Source organism: Melozone crissalis, unplaced genomic scaffold (genome assembly GCF_028551555.1).
Source record: "Melozone crissalis strain CALT ecotype California unplaced genomic scaffold, PUWL_Pcris_2 ptg000007l_1, whole genome shotgun sequence".
NCBI lineage: Eukaryota > Metazoa > Chordata > Aves > Passeriformes > Passerellidae > Melozone > Melozone crissalis.
The window spans coordinates 18,922,504-18,948,116 of record NW_026535785.1 but is presented as its reverse complement, the minus strand read 5'-3'; the positions used below and the strand labels follow the sequence as shown (position 1 = coordinate 18,948,116).

Genomic DNA, 25,613 nt, shown 5'->3' with positions numbered 1-25,613 from the left:
TTTCAGTTGACTTTCTCAGAACTCAGACTCATGTACATGTAATATTTGATGACTTAGGCAGAAATAGGTCTATTTTCAAAGCTGATCTTTGCATTACATATTGAATCCATTATAGATTCTCTTCTACTTTAATGAAAAGCCTGCATGAATGGCTTAAAAAATGAAAAGAACTTACATCATAAATCGGACTGAGGCACTTGCTTGAGAATTAGCATGAATATGTAAAAACTTCCCCAATCAAATAAATGGTAATAGTAGAACTATTCAAATATCTCAGCATAAATAAAATAGATGTAAGTGCACTCTGCATTCTGTGGCATTTTGTGCATCTTTGTCAGAGGTAATATTTCCATAGTATTTAAAGGACATGTTCTGTTTTTTTATGCAGGGATGAGACATGAGAGCAAGTCCTGATAAAGCTGAGTACTTGGATCAAGAATTTATGGCTTGTGTTCAAAACCATTTTAAAAAGTAGTCCTGTGGAGGAGATCTGGGTGTCCATGGAGCTCTCCATGACTCGTGATCAAATGCACAGCAGCACAAGCTGTAGTGCACTGTACCCTCACAAGGAACTGTCCAAAGGATGTTGAACTGTTCATCCCCTCACAACAGCAGAGGGGATGAAAAAGTGCCATAATCCTGCTCTTGGGCAGTTTTTCCACTCCAGACAGTGCCTCTACATTGTAGTTTTCAGCCCTGGAAGGGAATGATCACCAGGCAGAATGAAATAATTGGGTCAGAACTGTGATTACAGTGTAGTTCTGTTTTGCTAGTTAAGCTAGTATTTTACCCAAAAGATTTAAGAATTTTGGATAGGTAACAGAAATGAACAGACAGAATTAGAACAGCAAACAAATTAAACTTGGAGCCACTCTATTTTTCTGGTTTTATTTCCTTTCCTGGGGTTTGGTGGGCAGTACAAATGTTGCCTTGCTGACACTCCTATAGCCAATAGCACCTTTTCTGTGCTTGATAAGGGAACAAGTCTTTTCCACTTACCTGGGAGAACAGTACACTCAAAGTAAAATCATTATTTATTTATAGAACAAATGGGAAGGTACTTAGAGAAGATCAAGTATGTAGAATGAAATGCCAAGGTTTTCTTTTACATCACAGATGGAAGTGATTTGCTGTCATCCCTCATTTGGAAGATCCTCATCATTGTGGATGTTCTAACCCATCCATCCCCAAGCAGAATATCCAGGCTCTATGTGCCGGGTTGTCATGGTACCTGTGTGTGTCCATGAACTCTCTTCAGATGGAGCCTAAACAATCACATTCCTACACAAAGAAAAATTCTCTTTTCATCGAAGAGAGATTCTCTCTGTCTCTCCACAGAAGCTTGTTTTTTAGTCAAAAGCAGCAAAATAGAAAACATTTATAAAAATGTCAGCATAGCTGCAGCTTTGGAGTGGGGCTGGGGAGAGGAAGGTTTTTCCCCAGGGGAGGGTCAGAATGACTGTTTTGGTCTCATGACCTTGGAGAAATGAAGGACTCTCTGAGAAGTGTGGAGTTTGGTCCTGCCTGTTGACTACTCCAGCCTTTAAGGACTGACTGAGTGCCTACCCCAGCTGCCATCTCCTCTCCCTCTCCTGGGAGCAGGGGAAGCAGCAGATTGGAAGTAAATCACCACAAAATGCAGTAGCAAGTAAGGATTCAAGCTTTCTGCCCCCTGTTCCACCTACTCTAGAGATATTTCCCAGCCTGTGGCCCATGGGTTCCCAAATTTGAGGGAAAACACAGGCTGATTTTGAAATGTGACAGCAATTCAGAGGGAGGGAGGAGAGACTGCCAGATGGCTCTGCTTTGCACCTTCTTCAGTTTGCAGGATAACACTTTGTGATTTGCCATAAATTTATCATTTTCTTCTGTGCTGTGGAATGAAGCAAAACTTGTGGCCTCTTGGCTTCATCTTTCCACCCAAGAGCAGAATGATGCAGTATGGTGGAGGGAGGAGGAAGAATGTCTGGTCTGGTATGTGCAAAGGGAATAAATGGGGGTGTGCTGTGGAAGGAAGGAGAAACAGCTCATGAGGAATAGAGCAGAGCTGGAAACACCCCCTCAGTGCCCACAGCGAGTGCCACTCATCTCACTCCTCTTGGAGTCTGGCTGGAGCTGTCTCAGATCCATGACACCAGAAGGAACTGACATGATCATAATCTGAGGTGGAGTTATAGCCTGAATCAATGAACTTTTGGAAGTATATTACTTGTTACTGTACAAATCCAAATGACACTTTCTTTGCTAATTTTTTTTTGCTCTCTTCCTGCTGGTGCAGCAGAAAATGGTGAAGAATTCCAGTGGGGCATGGTGGCCACTAATCTTCACACCAAGAGACAGCAGGATGTGCTGTGCTTTCAGATCTGTGCTCCAGTGTCCTCCTTTGTCCTTCTGGCCTCTCTTCAGAGCTTCCATGGAGAACATTTTAACCATGTTTTAATTCACTTTCACACTGTAACTAGTGGGAGTGTGATAATATCACATTACATGATTATTTTTGGTAGTTTCTACCAGGGACTAGAGTAATAAGACTATAAATACTCATTGCATGACCTTAATGCAAACCTTCTAGTTTATGAAAATGTCAATTTTCTTTTATGATAATTTAACAAATATAGCACATAGAGCACAAACTTGCACTTGGGAGCTCTGATTTTTTTTTTTTAAGTTCAAGAGAGAATTCAGTACAGAAAACTTGTCAATAGGAGGGGTTTGGAGCATGTGTCAACATTTGCAGAGAAACTAAGTTTATGCATGTAATTTCCATATTCTGATTGAATTCTCAACCAGACTTTTAAAATAACAGTCCTAAAATTTGCAGTGAGGTTTAGCCTCTTCCAGGTTCAGATCAAGTCATGTGCATGCTGTTCAGCAGGGCAGTGTGGCTCTGTCATCCAAACACAGAATGAAGAGCTTCTTACAGCTTACCCTGCTCCATTTTGTGTCTGTCTCCAGCAGGAGTCTGCCTGTGTAACTGGTGGGAGGAGGAGCACAGCCCAGGAGAGCTCCTGGTCACCAGCTCCATCAGTGTCCTGCTGCAGCTGGGGAAGGGTCCATGCCCTGCATATCCCCATGCACCACCCCTGTTTCACTTCAAGGCATCACCCCCAAATCCTGCAGGTCCCTGTGTCTCCCCTGTCTGTGCCCTTGCCATTGTTTTGGTGCCTCTGCAGCAGCACAGCACAGCATGAGGTGTGATTTCCAAACCTCCCCCTACCCCTGGCATTTGCAAAAAAGGAAAGCTTCTTGCTATTCATATCATATATATGATCATATATCCTGACAAACTGGTGGCACAGCAGGGCAGTAGCTGAGGGCTTGTGTAGCAGTAAGAGCAGCTTCTTTCACACATGAGAGCTTTGGGGTTTGGATTGAAGCACAGCATTTATTTGTTCACTTGTGGACAAACATGGAACCTACTGAGAGAAAGTTGACTGGGGAACAGCAGCTCAAACTGTGATCCTCATCTTACAGGCCTCAGCTGAACCTCTTGAATGTGGGAAATGTGATTCAAATCCTTTCTGGGGTGAAGAAGTCTGTCCCCAGGCAGGATGAGCTTTTGCAGAGCCCAGTTTCCTGTCCATGTCCCAAGCTCAGGGATGAGCTGCTCTGTGTGATCTCCTTCAGCCATCCCAGGCAGGCAGGCTGGAGCAGGCTGGCAATGGTATGAGCAGGGAGCTACACTTAATATTTTGCATGTGATCTAGATGCATTTTATAATTAAGTGAAAGGGTACTGTGGTATCTCTGCACCTTTCCAGCACATTGTTACCTGGAGTGGCTCCTTCAGAGCAGATGCCTGCAGCCCCTTGCCCTGTGATGGGCATTAGGTCACAGAACCCAAGAGCTGCTGTCATTTCTGTTTGTTCAGGGACAGCCCAACTCAGGTTTAGCCATCAATTTACTGTAAATGTGCAAGCAATTTAACTTCTATTTAGAAATGTATCTAAAGCTTGCAAACAACTGTATGTGCAGAAGTTTGGTTTTCTCAAGAGAGCAATGTGCAAATGTGCTGAGATAAGATTAATTAAATCCTTTCTATCTGTTCCTGTTTTAAAAGTTCTTCAATGCTACTGCAATGGCTAGAATCACAAATCTGCTTTTTCATGGAACATATCTAAATGGAAATAAAGATAGCTACAAGTATATGTGCTGGGCTGCACATGTGAGCTCTGGTCAGGGTAATAACTTTAATGTAAGAATTCATACTTTTTTGATAGCACCTGCTGTATTTTGGTACTCCGATAGGAATTCCAGACTTTGAGAATAAATCCTTTCTCAATTTAAATCCTATTCAAATGAAAATTGTAATTTAGACACAATGACATGATTTAAAATAATCTGTGTAGGTTGTAGCAAGAGTCTGTCCTTAATAAAACATTGATCTCAGTCTTATTTGTCACCTTTAACAAGGTTTTTCTTGCAAAGGAAGAGTTGTCTCCAGAAGGTCTAGTTTAAACAATAAAGCAGGATGAAGAGGCTCCCTGTTTTCCAGACTGAGTTTGTTTTATGGGAGCAAATTCTATTAAGTCTGAATTTAAACAGAAACTCATCAGGAAAACAAGTACCAGTTTCAATCATCTAAGATTTTAGTTTGCTTGGGGGTTTTTGGAGGTTTGTTTTATTATGAGACTTGGTGGCAAATCTGCTAGGACTAAACATTGGCAGGTTTTGTAAAAACAAGCTCTATTTCTTTGAACTCTGTCTCAAAAGTGTTTTCAGGTCTTGGGTGAATGAAGATGGTCCATTTGAAGCAGGAGATCTTCTGATTGCTCTTGTCATAGATCTGAGTACTCTGTCATGGGAATCATCCCAAGTGTGCTTGGCACTGGGCAAGTCAGGAGTTTCCCAGGTGTCACATGTGGTGACAGCTCCCAGCCCCTGGTGGGGATGGTCCTGGTCCCTTCTGGTGAGGCCCCATGGAGCCTCAGGCACTGGGCCTTGGACACAGACAAGCAATGCCCACACTGCTGCCACTCCCCTGGGGCTGGGGGGCAGAGATCTGCGGTGCCAGGTGTGATCTGGCTGTCCCACCACACTGCTCCCCACTGGAGAGGTTCTCCTGGGGCTGGAGCCCTTCCTCAGGTGTCTCAGTGCTCAGGAACCACACAAGGGTGTGATCTGGCAGTCTCACCACACTGGCCTTGGAGAGGTTCTCCTGGTGAGCACCTGGGACTGGAGCCCTTCCTCAGGGTGTCTCAGTGCTCAGAAAACCACACAAAGATGTGTTCTGGCAGTCTCACCACACTGCCACTGGAGGGGTTCTCCTGGTGACACCTGTGTGTCACTATAGGACACGAAAGAACACAAGCGCACACCGCTGCTCTCAAGGTGAAGAAGAAAAAGGAAGTTTATTTTCTGACTCCAACATTTATAGATTTCCAAAAGTGACCCTGGATTGGAGGGTGACAGTGCCACCTCTCCAATGACACTGGATAAACCAACAATCCATCAAATTTCTCCTGTTCCATGAAAGAATGCAAAACAATGAGTTATTTACAGAAAGTGTGTGAGAAAGTTCACTACAAGAATGTCAACATCAGAAAGCTTGGAAAATCTTAAAAAATCAGGGCGACACCTGTGGCTGGAGCCCTTCCTCAGGGTGTCTCAGTGCTTAGGAAGCTACACAAGGGTGTGATCTGGCAGTCTCACCACACTGACCTTGGAGAGGTTCTCCTGGTGAGCACCTGGGGCTGGAGCCCTTCCTCAGGGTGTCTCTCTTAGGAAACTGCACAAAAATTCACTTCCAACAGAGATGCTGCTAAAATATTTGTAGCAGAATGGACTGATTTCAGGAGAGATGGGCATTTAGGCAGGATTTTCAGGCAGGTTGTCTCAACATGGGTCCTGGTTTCTTACTAGAAAGATAGGCAAGGGAGAGGAGGCCAGGATTGCACAGATCTCCCCTGCTGCCATGACTTGTCCACAATAGATTAATTAAAATTTTCTTTTATGAACTGGTGATGGTTAGAAGGCAAGGGACTTTGTCGCCCCAAAAAGGACTTGAACTCACATTTCCAACATTCAAGAGGTTCAGCTGAGGCCTGTAAGATGAGGATCACAGTTTGAGCTGCTGTTCCCCAGCAGCTTTCTCTCAGTAGGTTCCATGGTTGTCTACAAGTGAACAAATAACTGCTGTGCTTCAATCCAAAGCCCCAAAGCTCTCATGTGTGAAAGAAGCTGCTCTTACTGCTACACAAGCCCTCAGCTACTGCCCTGCTGTGCCACCAGTTTGTCAGGATATATGATCATATATATGATATGAATAGCAAGAAGCTTTCCTTTTTTGCAAATGCCAGGGGTAGGGGGAGGTTTGGAAACCACACAGCATTTTTGTGACAAAGAGATCAAGATTTAGTACTTCATAACCATTGCTGCATGTGAACAAAAGGACTTTATTTTGTAGATTAAACAAATTCTGGTGAGTGGCATCTGTTTCCTGTTGGCCCTCAGGGCTGATCCAACACTGCTTTTCCTTAAGCTTGCACAGCACTGCTCTGTTGCAGTAATGCTGGATAATACTACAACCAATATTGATTGTTCCAGGACTACAAAAGGTAGTAGCTGTTGCAAATACTTTGATCTTCTCACTTCTCCACTGAAGATATGCTACTTTAATGAAGGCTTTAAAAAATCCCAAATAAATAGTTGTAATCAAAGGAACACAGGTGAGAGTCAAGCTTGGTTATGTATGAGTAGGCAGGAGCAGAAATCTTGCACCTGGTATGGGCAGGCTTGTGCATTCATAGCACTCAGCCTGTCTGTTTATCAATATTATGATCACTTAAAAACTGCATTTCTAAACCCTTAGTTTTGATTTTCATTGTTTTGTCAGCAATTTCCATATGATTGGCAGAACTTTGGATATAAAAGCCTCCTTTAAGCACAGAAACATTAGATCAATCATGAGATTTTATAGCTATTGCAGTTGTATCCTTTTCACTTGCCACTGAATGCTGAAACACTGGGGATTCCCATTTTCAACTTGTCTAGAAAATGAAGCAGAAGACTTGCACAGCTTTGTGTCATCTGTACATTTTGTGATAACCTGGTACACACAGTCACCATGAGGAGCTCAAAGCCTACCTGAACCCTTGAATGAATGAGCCCATGAATATTTTCAAGGCAGAGCAAACACCTGAGTTCCCCCAGCTCAGCTGGTGTGTGCTGGCAGCACCTGGAGAGTTGTGTAGCTCAGCCTTGGCTCCCTGTGTGGAACAGCCTTTTTTACTTGATTTTTCCGAGTGATAGCAGAGGTTTTACACTGTGTGTCTGAGCACATCCTTAATTATATTACTCTTTCTCTGCTTGCTACTGGTGTAGTGAAAATATATTTTCATTTCAGTGATTGAAGTCTCTGTGACATCTAACCAGAGCCTCACAAAATAAAACTGTGCCTCCCTTTATCTCTCCATTATTCCTTTAGCAATCTGATTTTCTATTTTTTCATTTCATATGTACATTGGCTGAAAACCTTAACAATATTGCACTGTAAGTTTTATCTTTTTTATGAGGTAGATTGCTCCAGCGCCTTTCCAAATAATAGTTATTTCTTCTGCAAGTCCTTTGCTTGAAGATTTAAAAGTCTTTGTGTATCTACAATTACCATCTATTAATCCAAGAGTATAATCAATCTAACGCCTCCATGGTGTTAGAAATGGTTTGGATGTTTTCTCTAATTTAATCTCATCTGCAAAGTCTGAAATGTGAATTTCAGGCCCATCAATCATACCATTTTTATACATGATGGTACAGTGGGAAGATTGAGTTCAAAAGTTCAGGTGTGGAACTTGTTTCTAAGGTCTTTTTGGGTTACATGTTATTTATCCTTTCTGCTTAGTACTTCTACTTAGAGCCCTGTTAGTTATGTTTGATACCTTGGAATTCTATCTGCTGGATTTTTAGCTCTTCTGTTATCTTTTAAAACAAAAGAAAATAATTTTTCCTATCATAGTAATAGAAAAAATTAGGGTAGAAGGGTCAACCAAAGCCCTGGATCAGCTGAAGTCTTTCAGTGAACATCACTGAGTTTGAGATCTGTCCTTCAGAAAGGGGGATAAAACTCAGGTGCCAGCTCATTATCCTCAGCAGCCATGACTGAAGAAGGCTGAAAAAATTTGGCTACCTGCTCTCCCTTCAGTGTGGTGTGGATGGGTATGAATAGGTGTGGATAGGGGGTGAATAGTATTTGATTAGAAGCACTTCTGGACTCTGTGGGGCACTTGATATTTGCATATCCTACCATTCTACCACCAATACATTCACCTTCAGAACAGTAAGGATAACAGTGTTCACTTGGAGATTTTGATCATTGGATTTTCTGGAAGTATTCGCCACAATAAAACTGCTCAAATCACCTATCTTTTATTTATTGTTCTAATCTGAATTTAAATTTCTCTTTTTTGTGTTTTTTTTTTAAGGTCAAATTGCTGCTGCCCATGTAATGTGCATATGTTTGAGAGGAAACATCTGTTCTTATGTTTGGATTATTAATATCCCTGAACCTCTTCCACGTGCAGGGGAGGCAGCCCTGTCATCCCAGGTACCTCCTGTGGGCACCCACACATTGCTTGCCGCTTCTTGCTGGCTTTTTGAGGAAAGACCCATTGGTCAGATTGGTTTGGCTTAGATCACACAGCTTCAGCCAGAAAAGCAATGCTATTCATGTTGTGTTCCCCAGGAGCAGCTGGAAATGCCTGTTTGAACAGAAAATCCTGTCTGTACCAAAGCTGCCTCCAGCACTGCGCTGGCTGGGAGCGACTGCTGCTCTCAAATGCTCACAAGGAGATGGGAGGGAAGGGGGCACTGCTGCCTGTTTGGTGTCTGTGCTCTGGGCTGAGGGAGAGGCCTGGGGAGAGGGAGATCCTTAAACTGATGAGGAGTTGAGCCTGCATTTGATAGTGTAGAAATTAAAGGTTATGTCTCTACATTCCCACTGATTTTACTGAGGTCACTGGAACCTCTCAGGGACTCAGCTGTCTGAGTCACAACTAATTGCAGGACTGAACCCAGCTGATTATATTTGAAATTGTCTTTATAGTGGTCACTCCATTTTCTGAAGCTCTGTCATGTTAGTAGAAATCTAGCTTTTTTACTAAGTCTATATTTTGTGTGATCTTGGATTCAGAAGAGAGCTTGTTAAACTTCTATTTGTACTGTTCATCCCATCGAGGTTGCTTCCCATTGTTGCACAAGAAAAGGAAACATATCAAATGAAAAAAATCCATTTTATAGTTGGCAAATGCCTGTATTTTGTCTTTGTATGATGTGTTGCCATTCATCATCTAACCTTGGGGAAATCACGGGCACTCTAACAATGTAAGAGGCCAATAAAAAAGAAAATGATTTCAGTAAAATTTGAGCTAGGGATATGTAAAAGAGAAATGCCCCTGGGTAATAAGAATTACCCATGCATAATGGCTGTGGCTGTCTCCAGCAGGGATGCTGTGTGCACCCACAGCAGCTCAGCTGCAGCTGGCCCTGCTCACCAGGCCCAGGTGTGCAGGGACGAGGGCAGAGCCCACAGAACAGGAGGGCAAGCACAGGGCTGGGGAGCCAAGTGCTGGGTAAGTGCTCGTGTGTCTGTGCCCATCTCTGCTGCCTCTCTGGCAGAGCTGTCTGCTTTCATCTTGCCTTGCTCATTATTGCTCTGCTACAGCATTTGGGCTCAGTTCCAGGGTTGAGGCCTGCTCTGCTGAACGTCTCCCATATCCTTTCCCTGTTAGCCTGTCTCATTAGAGCCTGCAGGCTGGAGCTGTGCTGCAGCAATGACATTGCTCTCTCTGCTTTGCTGCACTGTAGGGGCTGTGCTTCTCTCCAGTTAATACTTGGGAACATTTTCTACTGTCATCCCCTTTGGACTTGGCTGGCACAGCTTTAGGAGGCTTCTTAATCTGCAGCTCCTTAGTGTTCACTTTTAGTTTTGTGAGGACCTAGCCCCAATCTGTGCCTTAATATTCTGAACAAGAAAGGAGTTTTTTACAAGAAACCACTTTTCCAGCAAGTCCTCTTGTGACAGATTGCAATCCCAGCAAATAGTGTGGCTCCTCTTGGAGGTCTGAAGTTTACTGGAAATTTCCATTTTAAATTTACATTTTTGTTTATTGCACTTTTTATTCTCACTGTTGCTCCAGCTAGCAAGGGGCATGAATCTCAGGTTAGGGGGAGGTCAGTAGGTTATTGGGTGATGGGGCTATGTCCTTCCTCTTGGGCAGAAGTTACCACACATTTGACTGCCCTGGGCTATTTCAGCTCCCAACAGGCAAGAGTCACAGGCATAAAACAAGTCACTGTTACAAAGAAATTATTACAAAGGGCTGGTTCTGCCAGCTAGCACTGGGAATGTACCAAAGGCCCCTGAACTTTGACACTGGAGTTAGAAAAGTCTTCCAGAAGCAGTAAATCAGAGCTCCTGCAGCACATAAAGCTCCTTGCAGATAAGTCTGGACACAACCTCTCCTCTTCTAGTGCACATTACCCCAATGACTCTTTATTAATAGGAGTCTCCTTCATTTCCATGTGGAATTTTCCATTTGCAGTGACACAGAGGATTCACAGTGAAGGCCAGACCCTTCTCCACAGCAGGCTCTGTATTTACTGGCTCCCTGCCCCCTGTCCCCCAGCTCATTGTCCACTACAGCAAATTCAAGTTTTTGTCTTCTTGTCTTCATCAATGTAGCTCCTAGTGTGAGCAACTGTGAGTTTTCTCTTTGAATCAGACTGTTGCTGAATCAAGTCCTTTTATCTCCTTTCTCTCATTTCAAAAGGGTTTAGTTAATCCTGCTGGCACTGATATTTGAGCCAAAAAGCCGGGTAAATGAATCTATGATGAACTCTGTGCTACTATAACTGATTTCCTCCAGCACCAAGCTAGGTGTTTTTATTTTAAATAGCTGGGGTAGCAGTGTGCTCCAGCACAGTCATTCCTGTGCCTGGAGCAGAGACATGCCTGAAGAATCTCGATCAGTAACAACTTTGCTGACTTGATTCCAGCTGCACCAGCTGTTTGTTTAGGTAGACAGCCAAACAGCAAACAGCCACAAAGCTGTTAACTCTGCAAATCTTCAGGATGTATTTCCTAAACTACTGCTGACAAATTTCTGCTGGGACCTTAGTCTCCATAAAATCTATTGAATGATGTCAAAGCACCATTAGTCAGCATGTCACTGGGCCTACTTTGTGGGGTGGCTCAGTGATGTGTTTTCCCATTCTTACTGCAGAAAAGTCAAACTGGGAAGACTTTACCCAGCAAGGGAGATGGGCACAGCCCACAGCAGTGATGAGCTGGTGGATGGTGCCCCAAGGTGTGCTTTCAGAAAGAAGCCTGACCCTGAAGAGCTTTTTCCTTCTCTGTTTTTTATATCTTTGGAAACAAGTGAAAATTACCTTTTTACAGTCTTGGGAAAGCAACATTTTTCCTTTTCTGCTCTTACTCATACAAGAGCAAGGGTGGTATCACCAAAGGCATGCTGCACAGCTAAATGTGCAATCAGCAGGAAGTAAATGCACAAAGCCATGCCCAAATGAGCACTGTTAGGCCAAGTTTAATATTGGAACTGTTCTGTTTATACCTGCTTTAGACCTTTACTCAGCACAAAGCCCTGACAGTTATCACTGAGAAGAAGCTGGGGCTGGAGGGGAGCAGGCTGCCTGCCACAACAGCATCCCAGGGTGAAGCCTGCACTTTATTACTGCTTGGCATCTGCCCAGTTCTGGGACTCACTGAGAACCCACACAATTTTCTGAAGCTGAATCCTTTTTCTGTGGCCATCAAATAACATCAGCCTGGAATAGAGAAGTTATTGCTGTCAACAGTAACAGATGGAAAAAAGTTACCACTTTTTCTGAAAATGAAAACAAAAGCAAACCAAAATAACCCAACACCTCTCCTGCCAGCCTACAAAGCAAGGACACCAGGAGCAGTTCAAACAGGCCCTTGCATACAAACAAAGATGCCTGACAGGGCTTGAAGCAGAAAAAATGGCACAGCTGTACCACCACATCAGTGAAATTGTATGAGCTTTTTATTCTCAAGGATGCAGACAGATGCCACCTGAAACACAGTTAAACCACACACATTCTTTGAGCTTCACTTCTGAATCTCCTCTGCCCAAATGGCATTAACACTGCTAGTGCTGACAGGAACCAAGAGGAGCTGTCCTCACAAAAGCTTAAACTTGTACAGAACCAAAGGGTAGCTTAGCAAAAAGCTTTTTGAGATGGCAAATAATAATTTCTTAGAAATCACCTTATATTCATGACTGCAAAACTAAAAACAGACAATGAGATTTGAATTTAGAGGCTAGGCAGAAGATGGTGACTGTAGATACTATTTTTGTTGCCCAAGTTGACTCTCATTGAGCCTAATTTTCATGCTTGGATCCAAGTCACCTTGTAGATACCTGTGCCCAGTGTGATGTGTGCAGGGAGGTGCCAACTTGTACCCCTGGAGAAACACTCTGCAAATAAGGGCTGTCTCTGCAATAAACTGAGTCACACTCTCATCAAACTGACAGTCTGAAAATGCCTGGAAATGGGACCTGTTTTTAAAATAAATGTTAGTCAGTTGATTCATTAAAAGGCAAAGAGGCAGGTAACATCCTTAGTGAACTTTGTGTTTTTGGCACAGTTTCCACTGCCTGGGGAGAGGCTGTGTAATGTCTTTAGGGGAGAGAGTGGTTGTGTAAAACGGGCATTTTTTCCAGTTCAGAAGATAATTGAACTCTTTGATTCACAAGCTCTAGTTTTTTATCCTCTCTGTCCTCAAATATGTTATTGCAGAGTCCCCCTGGTGCTCCCTAAGATCCCAGGTTAAAGCTGCCTCACGAGAGGGGCCTTTGGACACTGGGTAGTGGAAGTGTCTGACCAAACTGAAAAAGTGCTCAAGTCCCAGGACATAGCCTGTGATTAGATAATCTGATGGCCAGTTTCTTATCACTTGGGGTTCTTTAGGTTTAAATTGAAGGCAGGAGCCAGCTGGGTTAAATTTCCAGTCAGACGCAGAGGAGATTAGATGAGTGGTTTGCAGGAAAGGGAAGTAATTTATCTCATCATCTGCAGTTGGCACGGAGGGCCAGCGCTGGGAGGGCTTTGGGGCAGCAGCCCTGATGACTTTTGGCCGGGAAGGGCTGAGTTCAGGCCGTGGCTCCATGGCAACCTCACTGTCACTGCTGGACTGACTGCTGCCCCTCTGCAGCACCGTGAGATGCCTTTCTTCCCCAGCAAGGAGGGTAGGACTGTTCCAAGCAGAAAAACAAATGCTGCCCATGCAAACCCTGAAAGAACTCATTTCAGACTATTCTAATATGTGTGTGTAAGAAACAGCAATTTCTTCATCATCAACAAAAATACAAATCTTGCTAAACCAGTGGCATACAATTTTATTGTAAGATTTCAGAGTGGAAAATACAATCCAGATAAACGATAATTAAAGAGGATTTTCCTACCAAAAAAAGTGAGAAATCTGCCTTTAAATTGGTGTGAAGATATGGATCTTAATCTGCAAAAACCTGAAGGCATTAATCTTTTGAGAAAATATTTGCATATGCATATTATAAGCTTGTTTGGGGATTTGTTATGCACTGGGTGGAGAGTATATTATGCAGACACTAATGAAAGAAAAAATAAGCTTTGTAAACATGTTGTGTATTAAAACTGTACAATATATTGCAGAGGTTCAGGTAAGTTCAAGGTACCACAGGGAACTTGCAATAGAAGTGGTGCTTTCCCATTGTACAAGTGGCACATGTTCATGTGTGCAGGCCAGACAAGTTCTCTGTGACACAGGACAGAAGCTCCATCAGCCTCTTCCCATGCTGATGAATTTAGTGACTAAGTGGTGCAAAGTCCCTTTTGTTGTGCGCTCCAAAATCCAGCCAGAGAGCCACTCCTCATTGTAGACAGAGGCTGTGCTTTGAAAGTTGAGAAATGCTGAAGGAACAGACCATGAGCAATGTGAAGGGATTTTGTTCTCAGATGTGGTGTCTGCTGTGACTCTGGTGATGGTGTTGGGATGATGGCTTCAGTGGTACTGACCACATTCATGTCCCAAACCCACTGTTGCAAAATTTCACTACAAGTTTGTTAAAACTTACTTAGAATAAACAAAAATGTTCATCTATCATGTGCCGCAGACAACTTTTATAAAAAAATCCTTTCCTTAGGATTTTTTCCTCCTGAGAAGCTGGGAGGCCTCAGGAACCAAATGTAAACAATGATTATCTGCTGCTGTGGAATGCAACAGGTGCATCTGTGACTGGTCTCATGTGGATGTTTGGAATTAATGGCCAAACACAGCCCAGCTGGCTCAGCTCTCTGTCTGAGCCACAAACCTTTGTTATTCATTCCTTTCTATTCTATTCTTAGCCAGCCTTCTGGTGAAACCTTTTCTTCTACTCTTTTAGTATAGTTTTAATGTAATATATATCATAAAATAATAAATCAAGTCTTCTGAAATATAGAGTCAAATCCTGGTCTCTTCCATCAACATAAGACCCCTGTGAACACGTCACAATCATGCTAACTGGTATCAGTTATAAAAAAGGAGATACAGGTTGGTGGCTTATCTCTTATACCTGGCAATTAGCCATGACTGAACTGCACTCATGTCACATTTTTAATGCAGTACAAGTACATCTGACTCTAAAAAACAGAAAGGAGCCATGGTGCTGGGCACCAGGCAAAGGACACAGGACAGACATAAATTGTGCCTTCCTGTGGGTTAGCAAAAAACATAATAAATGAGCAAACAGACTGAAAAATCATTGAGAAGTCTCCTTTTATTGAAGCAAAGCAATATGTTGCAATATACAAGAATTGATTCTTTCAAGCTTCCAGAGATATTAGAGAAGCATTACAGAGAACATCACATTTGCTACTAATTCTTAAAAAAATCTGACAACCCAAATCGCTAAAAAAAAAAGCCTTTGAAGCAGTTTTGATAGTGCTGTTTTAATACATTTTGATGAGATAGGACTTTCTGTGGCACCAATTTATAAATACTGGTGGGCAGATTGATTGAAATGAAACAATTACAGTCTATACTAATGAACCTAAAAAAAAATACATTTTTGTGAAGGTCAAACAATAGCAGGAGAAGCTACCTTAGACTGTGATCCTCGATGGGCACATTTTGAATATACTAAATTTTCTTACTCTTAAATTCAATGGTGAGAGTAATGAGGTAATGTAATGCTTTACCTTTCTTGTCTTTATAATAATTTAGTTCAAGCAAGCTTTAGGAAAATCACACTCTCATTTCAAGATCCAAGAGATCAATACAGCAGTATACATTTAGTGCTTGAGGGAAATTTACTAAAAGTTGTTTCATGATGAAAATGCCAAAGGCAGATGCTTTTGTTCAATCTGTTGCTTTGAAGCGACCTTGTAATCTTAATTCCACATTAAAGACTCATGGCCATTAAATCAAACAAAGGCAGTAGGGGTCCCTGTAGAATGATGCTATTTTAAACCCCCCACAGTATTAACACATTTTAGCATAGCAGTCTGTATAATTACTTTGGACTAACAGCTGATCCTACAATGTATGAAAGACTTTGACTCACATACACACAACATCTGTCTGTTGTTCTTTGCCTAGCCAGTGCTCCCCCATCCAGTGAAGTGTCACAGACAAATGTTATGAAAAATCCTTTCCTTAGGATTTTTTCCTCCTGAGAAGCTGGGAGGCCTCCAAATGTAAACAATGATTATCTGCTGCTGTGGAATGCAGCAGGTGCATCTGTGATTGGTCTCATGTGGTTGTTTCTAATTAATGGCCAATCACAGTCAGCTGGCTTGGACTCTCTGTCCAAGCCACAAACCTTTGTTATCATTCTTTCTTTTTCTATTCTTAGCCAGCCTTCTGATGAAATCCTTTCTTCTATTCTGTTAGTATAGTTTTAATGCAATATATATCATAAAATAATAAATCAAGCCTTCTGAAACATGTAGTCAGATCCTCATCTCTTCCTTTATCCTCAGACCCCTGTGAACACGGTCACAGAGAAGAGAGTCACAGAGTGTTTCTGCCAGCAATGTTTTCTACCTTCCAAAATTTTGGAGGAATAATCAGCAGAAAAACAGATCAAGCTGAACTCAGAAAAACAAATCAAGCTGAACTTAGAACAATTCCTGTGCTGATAAATCAGCACTTCCCATTTCTGTTTTTGTGGTTTGATATGGAAGCTTTCTGGATATTTAGAAAATTGTTTGAGACTTGTATTGAAATCATATATCAAGTAAGGGTTTACTAGGGAGGGTGACCTTAGTCACTGAGCCTCAGACCCTGTTCCCCACTCCATGTCATGGTACCGGCAGCTCAAGATTTCCTCCTGTGGTACCAGGTTCTCAGTGTGGCTCTGTGGTCCTTCACAGCAGCCCCAGGTGATCTGGTCTCTTAACAACTGCATTTTCCCAAAGCACAAGAGAAGTTCAGGCACTGCAGCACACAGAGAGTGTTTAGCTCCAGGATTTGACACCATTCTAGGCTGGAGGGCAGAAGGAGAATTGATGCTCCCCAAGCACATGCTGTGACTACAGCTGCAGCATCCTTCCTTTTCCACTGGCACATATTTGGACTGCATCTGCCCTTGTTAACTTTGGATTTTCATCTATTGTACTCTAAAAGCAGCAAATGCCTTGACCTGTATTCACAACAGTTGTGTAATTTTCATGTAATAAAAGGAAGTCTATTAACCTAACATTCTTTCTTTTCAGCTGAGATAATAGAAGCAATCAGCACTGATGGTGCTGAACTCTAAGATCCTGCCTGGACAGCAGTATGAAATAGAGAGGGCTAGTGCAGAATCCCATCACATGTTGCAGTTTTGCATCTCTTGTACATCCAAACTACAGTGGGAATTCTGAAGCTGCCTGAATTGCAAAATCAGCCCTTCAGCATGAGAGTCACAGAGAGAGCCCTGCTGGGGATAAGTGACAGTAATGGTCAGTCAAAGCTTGGTGTGAGGGAAGTGTTCTAAACTCAGCCTCTCAGATGTGAATGTTTACTCCTCTCAGTTGCAGAGCCAGTTGCAGCATGGAGAGAATCACAATTGTCTCTGTGTGCAATAAAGCTGGGCTTGCTCCCAGTCTGGCAGCCAGTGCCATTCCTGTGGCTGCCAGTTCAAGTATTGCCACCTTGCACATGAGTTTTAGTTGTGCACAGTGCAGCACTTTTATTCTTTCAAATCCTGGGACAGAAGAACAGGATATTTATTTTTTCCCCTAATGAATGTAGTCTTATTTCCTGCTGAGATTTAATATACTGCAGGTAACTTCTAAATGTGGTGATTGTTTTTGGAAGGCAGGTAAAATGACCAAGAAGGAAATTGAAATAAACAGGACAGAGACCCAGAAAACTCATTTTAGAGAGCAGATACTGCAATGCAGGAGACCTTTACTCTACAGAGGGAAAGTGTAGGGGTAGGAAAGGGAAGCAGGGGAGGACGAATGCCCAAATGAAGGTATTTGGAAGAGTGCCTTGAAGGCTTTAGTGTTTTCTCTCCAGTCCTCAGAGGAGAAGGAAAAGCAAAGTGAGCTTCCCAGCCTCCACCCAGTGGTTCTCCTGGAACCTAAGCAGAAGGAAGCCCCTCCAGGGGACTGAGAGCAGCAAAATATTTCACTACAGTTAACCTTGTTTTTTCAGTCTGCAAAAATGCAGGGAAGTTTCTTGAAATTCAAGAACTTATCAATTATTTCTAAAATGGGGCTTTATCCATTTATCTGGACCCTAAAATAAGTATTGTTACTTGTCAAATGTGCAGTTCATGAACGAAACTTTTCATTATATATTTTGTACTAAAGGTCTCTGATTCTTGGATGTAAAAACATAAAGAGCTAGAGAATGACTGCTTGACTTTTCTAGTTTTATCAATTTACATGCACCTATCCAGACTTCCTGAAATCAATCTTTGCCTGTCACTGCCCTGCAGCTCTCACACACCACTCCAGAGCCAGCTGTGCATGAGTAGCTGCAGCTTTCTCACATCTTCTAGAGGACAATATGACCAAATGAGAAAAAGGGGCTTAACTGTGCATGTGTCTTAGTGACAGTGCACTGATTTCTCATAACACACATGAACTTTAAGCTCCATGTATTTTATGATCATACCCTGCCTTTGCACTGCCCTGCACTCCTCTCTTTCCCTAGTGTTTATGATGGAAGCAGCTGATTATTTCAGGTATCACAGTATTTATTTGGAGATCAGTGCCAATGATCTCCTGCTCATTGGCAGGGTAATGACCTCAGCAGAGCAGGGGCATTACTGAGCAGCTCTAGAGCAAGGGCTCACACTTTGTTTCCAGGGAGGGTTCCTGCCTGCCCAGAGCTGCATCTCTCTCTGCACAGCAGCAGACCCTGTGTTCAGGTCACCGAGTAGAGCTCCAATCTCTCATTCTTATCTGGTGTTTCATGTTCCTGGCTATTTGCTTTTGCAACTGCTTCGAGTCACTCAACATGTGAACCCTGGACTATGACAGTTTCTTCAGGTATCTTGTAATCTTGAAACGAGAAGTAATTTTGAGGCAATGCGAAAAATGCGTATTGTATGATTGGATTTTTGCAAATATTAAAATGAATATAGTATGTGTTGTGTTAGAAAGTAATGCTGTATTAATTCTCTTAAGTAGTGTGTTAAATATAGTTTTAGGTTATAAAAGTTGTTGAAGTAGAAACTATGCTATGTAGGATAATTTTTTAAAGAAAGGACTTGCAGCGAGATAGCAGCCACAGGACACCTGAATCTTTCAGAGAAAAATAATTTATTGCCCCCTTATCAGAAGAAACAAATTTTTCCTGCCTTGAAGGCGCTGGCAGGATTCAGCAGAAGAAGCTGACACTGACCAGACAGAATCCTGTGTTTGAATGGAATTTATGCATCATGTATGAGGTGTATGAATATGCAACAAGTTATTGTTTTTAAGGGTTAATCCTCTGTTAACGGGTGTCCTTTTTCGGGCGGGTGCTGCCCAGAAAAAGGTACCCAGACGTCTGGAACTCTTTGTTTCTATTGTCTCATATTGCCCTAATTAAAATTGTCCAAATTATTGTTACTCTAATTGTATTACTAGTTTTATAACCATTTTATTACTATTAAACTTTAAAAATTTAAAAAACAAGTGATTGGCGTTTTTCACAGCAAGAATTTCGGGTTCTGACAAAATCTATGTGAATAGGAAAAAACCAGCAGAGTGGAGCGAGCCCATGGGCTGGCGGTGATTCCAGCACACCATGCCCCAAGACTACGGTTAAACACCTTCACCACTTCAAAATGCAGGTGGAAAGCAGCTCTTGCACGGATTGCAGCAGAACTGCACATGAAGTGGATTTTTCAGCAACCGTTAATTGAGGTCAGCAGTAGAGCAGCAATTCCTGTAAAAAGTTGTATTTACATGATGTTATATTGGCTTCGAGGCCTGGATTGTTCCTTAGCAGCCAGCACGCGCGGAGCGGGCCGGAGATGGTCCCTCGGGACGGCACTTCCCGGGCTCGGGGGGTCCCGGTGCGGTGCCAGCCGGGCCTATGGCGGGGCCGTGAGGGGAGCGCGGAGCTGCCGTGACAGCAGCGCAGGGCGGCCGTGAGGGGAGCGTAGGGGGTCCGTGAAGGCAGCACGGAGCTGCCGTGATAGGAGCGGAGCTGCCGTAAGGGCAGCGCGTAGCGGGCTGTAAGGAAAGCGGAACTGCCGTAAGGAAAGCGGAGCTGCCGTGAGGGGAGCGGAGCGGGTCCGTGAGGGCAGCGCGGAGCTGCCGTGACAGCAGCGCGGGGCGGCCGTGAGGGGAGTGTAGCCGATCCGCGAGGGCCGCTCCGCCCGCCCCGCGCTGCGGCGCAGCCGCCACGTGACCGCGCAGGGCTGGCGAGCGAACATGGCTGCGGCGGAGGGGTGAGTGTACGCCGGGCCGGCACCGCGACTCCCGGGCCCCCGGCACCGCCGCCAGCCCGCTCCCTGCGAGGGCCACGGCGCGGCCGGTGGGGGCCCGCGGGGGGCCCGGTGCGCCAGCGGTGTCCCGGGCCGGCGGCGGGGCCGGGAAAGCAGGGCGCAGGCTGGCGCCGGGCTGAGTTTTCTGAACCCGGGCTGAGTGCTCCGGACCCAGGCTGAGTTCTCCAGTCCCGAGCTGAGTGCTCCGGACCCGGTCTGAGTTCTCTGGACTCGGGCTGAGTGCTCCGGACCCGAGCTGAGTTCTCCAGTCCCGAGCTGAGTGCTCCGTACCCGGGGTTCTCCGAAAGGATTTCGGGTTTTGCGCGGGGCGGTGGCAGAGCTATGAAGGGTCCCACGGGCGGGCTGGCTCGCAGTGCCTTGTCCCCAGCCGTGCGTAATCCTTGAAGTTGTCTCAGGTTTGGAAGTGATGCTTAAAGGTGGCTCGGATTGCACAGCACAAAGGTTTCCCCACATTTTATAGCAAAATTCAGCCATTTCTTGGTGCTGTAAGAAAGTGCCATTATAACAGTATCAGAACGAAGGGGGAAGTTTACATAGTTGCCGGACACGGGTCAGGCTGGGGTCTGGGGGCTCGCTGCCCTGCGGGTCCCCCGGCTCTGGTGTCCCCAGCGCTGTCCGGGCTTTCCCTGCTCGGGCCTCGGGGCCATCCCGGGCTGGGCTGCCAGGAAGGGCATGAAACGGCGTCGGGACTTTGAGCTGTCAACTTCACAAGAAACACTGAGTTGGCCGTGAAGAACATACCCATTTTATACCTTGAACAGCCATAGTGTCTGTTACTGTTTGTTGTATCGCCCCTTTCCTTGTGCTAGGCCTCTTGAGCTTCACATATGGGATGTGGAAACAGCGTTGGAAAGTGTTTATGCTTCAGGCTGGTGTTGATGAATCTGTTGCTCAAAACAAACAAATAAATAAGGCCTGGTCAACAAACAAGTGGTAATTTACTGAAAAGTAGTTTCAGTGGTTTGTCATCTTCTTTGAAATCTGGATCCTCTCTGTGGGATCTCAGTAGAACAGAAATGGCAGTCCATGAATTTTCTGCTCAAAAAAAAAAAAGAAGTACAGAAACTTAACTGAAAAATGGTAGGAAAACCAGAAATAAAATAGGAGTTTTAGTTACCAGTGTGTTCTGGTGGTTGCTTCACAACAGATCAAAAATGTTAGATGCATCATATAGTACCAGAATGTACGCTCTTTAAAATATAAGACTTCTGAAATAAGCATTGAAAATCAGGAGCTCCAGGCAAAGGGAAAATATCTTTAAAGGAACAGATGTAGTTTAATGTTCCTAGCTATATTTCACTTGCAGTATAATAAAATAAAAGAGCTTGTCTGTGAGCTTGGGTCTAAGTGATCATAAAAATTGTATGTGACAGCCAGCAGGAAGCTGTCAGCTACTGTGGGAGGCGTTTCCCAGACTGAGCAGTGGTTAATGCTGGTACCAGACTGGAGAAAACAAGGGAGCTGAGCTTCTCTTGCCCTGTTTTGTTCTTGCAGGTGTCCACTTTTGACAGCAGCTAAGCTTTATTTGCAAAAGCTTGCATGGCTTCAAAGGGTTGTGCACCACAAAGCAGTGCTTGTATCAAATACCCTTCTTTATCAAATGTGTAACTTCACATGAGAGTTTTGGGTTGAGTTTGGAGCTGGATGTGCTGGAGTCCTTGTGCTGACAGAAGAAGACTTTGGAGGACCAGCCAATGTGTTGTATTAATGAAATTCTGGTAACTCTGCTGAAGCAAGTCCAGAGGAGGCCACGAAGTTGATCAGAGGACTGAAGTGTCTCTCATGAGAAGACAAGCTGAGAAAGTTGGGTCTGTTCTGGAAAGGAGAAGCTGTGTGGAGACTCCCAGCACCTCCCAGTATCTGAGGGGGCTCCAGGGAAGCTGGAGAGGGACTGTTCAGCAGCAGCTGCAGTGACAGGGCAAGGAGTGATGGGTAGAAACGGAAAGAGAGGAAGTTCAGGCTGGATATTAGGAAGAAATTCTTGACAGTAAGAGCGGTAAGATACTGAAGGAGGATGTGGATGCCCCAGCACTGGCAGTGTTCAGAGCCAGGCTGTGCCAAGCCTTGAGCACCCTGCTCTAGTGGCAGGTGTCCTTGCCTGTGACAGGGATGATCTTTGAGGTCTCTTCCAACCCAACCAATTTTATGATTCTGTGATTTGTGAGATATAACTGAGTAATGAGAGATCATGGACCAAAACGAAAAGCTTGTAGTTTCTTCCCTAGAGAGAATTTTATGTCAGTTTTTTTCCAAGGCAAAGACCATGGTTTTACACTGCTTACACTGTAGTTGCATGTGTATTTGTAGGGTTGATACACATGTGAGGCAGTTACATATGAGAGTTACACTTAATTTACTACAAGTCATTGAGCAGCCAGTCCTGTGTGTGACATTTTTTTCTTGTGATCTTGAGTATTGTGAGAGTTCTGTTTCCCAGTTTTTCTTTGCCATGGAAAGCTGCTTGTACAGCCATACACATTTTTGTAAGACTTGAATGCCCCTGTCAGCATTGTCTGGAAAGAGCTCTCTGTGTTGGCTCTGGAAATGGCTCGTGTGTGCCAAGTGAGGGGATCTGTGCAGGCAGAGCAGCACCTGTGGCTGTTCTGTGTTGTTGTCAGTCCATCCAGGGGGTGCCACCAGTTTGGTATCTGGGTGCTTGCAGGAGAAAAAAGAGAACAAGAGCAGTGGAGGCAGCAAACTCCTCTAAGCTACATATTGTCCCTAAACCTAGCTGGTTTTCTGTGCAGAATTGCAGTTGTGAAGGTCGGTGTATTTCTGGCAGGCTCACTCCGTGTGAGGTGTGAATTAATGAGTGCTCAGCAGGAGCCTGAGAACAGAGCAGGATTTACACTCAGCCCAGCCCTTGCTGCAGGGTGCAGTGTGCTCAGCTCTTGTGATTTCTACAGCAGCCTTAAAACAGAGGCCAAGGCCGTGCTCCTGAGGGAACTGTGCCGCTCTAAAACTACTGCAGAGACCCTGCTCTGCTGTGAGGTAACACTGTGCCATCATATCCAGGGAAAGTGGGAGCTGTGCCACTCTAAAACAACTGCAGAGACCCTGCTCTGCTGTGGGGTAACACTGTGCCATCATATCCAGGGAAAGTGGGATCTGCTGTGTGCAAGGAAGAACACACTTTCACTCAGGGAAAATGTGCACCAGAACTGTCATTTTGCACTAGAATGCAGTTCAGCTTCAGCATTAGGATCCCAGTAAAAGGCACACTTCAGTGGCTGATTAAAACTACTGGTATGAATTGCTGCCTGATGTCATTATTTCTCCTTAAGTGTCATTTGGATTGTCAAAGGTTTTAAGTGTAATAAAAGCATTAATATTAGACTTAAGGGAGATGAAAATGTGCCTTTGTAGCAGCTTCCTCTGAACTCCAGGGTGTAGGAATAGGCCTGGAGGAGAGAGGTCAGAGTTCTCTCTTTTTTTCCTTTTTTTTTTTTTAAATCACAGCAAAAGATCCCCAAACTTGTGAAGTGAGTAACATTGCAATGAAGGTGACTTTTTTCCTTCCTTTGAAGCAAAACATGAGACAGGCTGTGCTGCAACCTCTGCCTGTTAGTTTTTTGGGATTTTTTTAATCAGCAGATACAAAGATCTGAGAGAAACATGTGATATGAGGGTATCTGATGCTGTTCTCTCTTTTATAAATGCCCCATAAGGTGAACACACGATTTCCAGGCTGTTGCATGTACTTACTCCAAGGGATGAGCATGCTTGGGAACAGCATTTTCAGCCTCCTGTGCGTTGCTGAATTTCTGAGCCACAGCTTTGTACCTGGAAGGCCTTGCCTGTTTTTAGTTTGAGGTTCATTATCTGACTTTAAACTTTCAGTAGCTTTTGCTGGGATTGTATGAACTTGCTTCCTTCTTCTACAGGCATGAGTACCCCAAAACAAAAGCTTGTGCTGTGCTTCCAGGCTGTGCTGATGTGCTGCAGCCCTTGTGATGATTACCTGCCTTGTGAGGGGCTGTCAGATGTGTGTTTGAAAGAATAAAAATAAACACATTTAGGTTTTGTGCACCATCAGCTGAACTTGTAAGCAGATATTTTGAAAATTGGATTAGCAAGAGCAGTCCCTTACCTTCTAAAATGACTTATGCTGTTACATCAAGTGGTTATAAGCAAGTAAAATAAAGTATTTTATTGGGTCTTTTATGCTGTGGCTGCAGTAGGAAATTACAGGGTTTACATTTCTGAGGTTGATAGTCTTTTAGGAGGTTATGCAGCTATAAATCAAAGGTTACCTTTCAGATTGCCCATGAAAGCTATATAATAATTAAGATGTGGAGCTTTGCTCCTCTAAGGTTAAGTACTTTGGTGCTTGGTTCATTTCTTGTCATCTTAACATAGTAACAAGGTAACTGCACCTTTCTGGCATCTCCTGTAAAGCATAGAAAGTGATTGTCCAGTCAGGCTTGGAGAAGCTGAGGTGGGAGGACGAATTGGACTTAAATAATAGGATTTTATGGAAAAATTTTATTGATAATTTCTAATACTGAAGCTCCAAAGCACAGCTTTGCTATTTAAGCATAAAAAACACCCCCAAAATAAACTGCTTTTAGATTCTTCTCATATAATCTGGGTAAATTCCTCCCTGTGCTCCATATCCTAGAAAAGCTGTAGTGTTTCTACTGGGAAATCTCCAAAAGGTGCACTTATGGAGCTGAAACAAATGGGAATGAATCAGCCACATATTCTTGAGGTACTTTCAACATCTAAAATTCCTTAATAACAGCGAGCTCTCAGCTTTTAAACTGTGTCCTTGCAGTTGCAGCTCTGTTGAGCACAGTTTTTCAGAAGCTTTCTGGGCTGGCTCAGCACATTTGTGTGGCCTTAGGGACAAGGGGAGGTGTCCAAGCCATGCTCCTGTGGCCAAGTGTTTGAGTTCAGTCACTGGCTGAAGCTGCTTGTGTGTGTTCAAAAATAACCATACATACATAGAAAAGAGATTTGCCCATCCTGTGTGTGGGAAATGCTGTTATCCTATGTCTGCTCTCCATCATCTTTTCTCTCCACTCCCTGTTTCCCAGAAGGATTTCCGGAAGTTTTCTACACTTACTGTAAACTTCCACTTCTGTTTTCAGCACCTCAGAACTGATTTTCTTCCCTCCTGCTTTGCCTCTCCTCAGCTGACACAGGCTGTGGTGACTTTGTGTTGCACTACCCAAAGGGATGTGGTGAGGGATGTGCTGTGGGCTGGAGCTGCAGCCAGCCCTGTCTGCTGTTTCCACCTGTGAAAAACGCCAATCACTTGTTTTTAAAATTATAAAAGTTTAATAGTAACAAAATTGTTATAAAAATAGCAATACAATTAGAGTAATAATAATTTGGACAATTTGGATTAGAACAATATGAGACAATAGAAACAAAGAGTTATGGATGGCCGGGTACCTTTTCTGGGCAGCACCAGCCCGAAAAAGGACCCACATTAACAAAGGATTAACCCTTAAAAGCAACAGAGGATTAACCCTTAAAAACAACAGCCTGACATATTCATACACTTCATACATGGTGCATAAATTCCATTCAAACACAGGATTCTGTCTGGTCATCCTCAACTTCTTCCTCTGAATCCTGACAGCGCCTTCCAGGCAGGAAGAAGTTCGTTTCTCCTGATAATGGAGCAATAAATTCTCTTTCTCTGAATGATTTAGGTGTCCTGTGGCTGCTA

General features: G+C 43.7%; 1 protein-coding gene across 1 annotated transcript in view; it reads left to right on the top strand.

The window, feature by feature from the left end:
- Positions 1-19,845: 19,845 nt before the first annotated feature.
- The window catches only part of PEPD (peptidase D), a 150,823-nt gene continuing 145,055 nt past the window's right edge, over positions 19,846-25,613 (top strand). Inside the window, exon 1 of the mRNA XM_054269377.1 lies at positions 19,846-19,876. Within this exon, the coding sequence (XP_054125352.1) occupies positions 19,860-19,876 (17 nt within the window). The 5' untranslated portion in view covers positions 19,846-19,859. The remainder of the gene's footprint in view (positions 19,877-25,613) is intronic.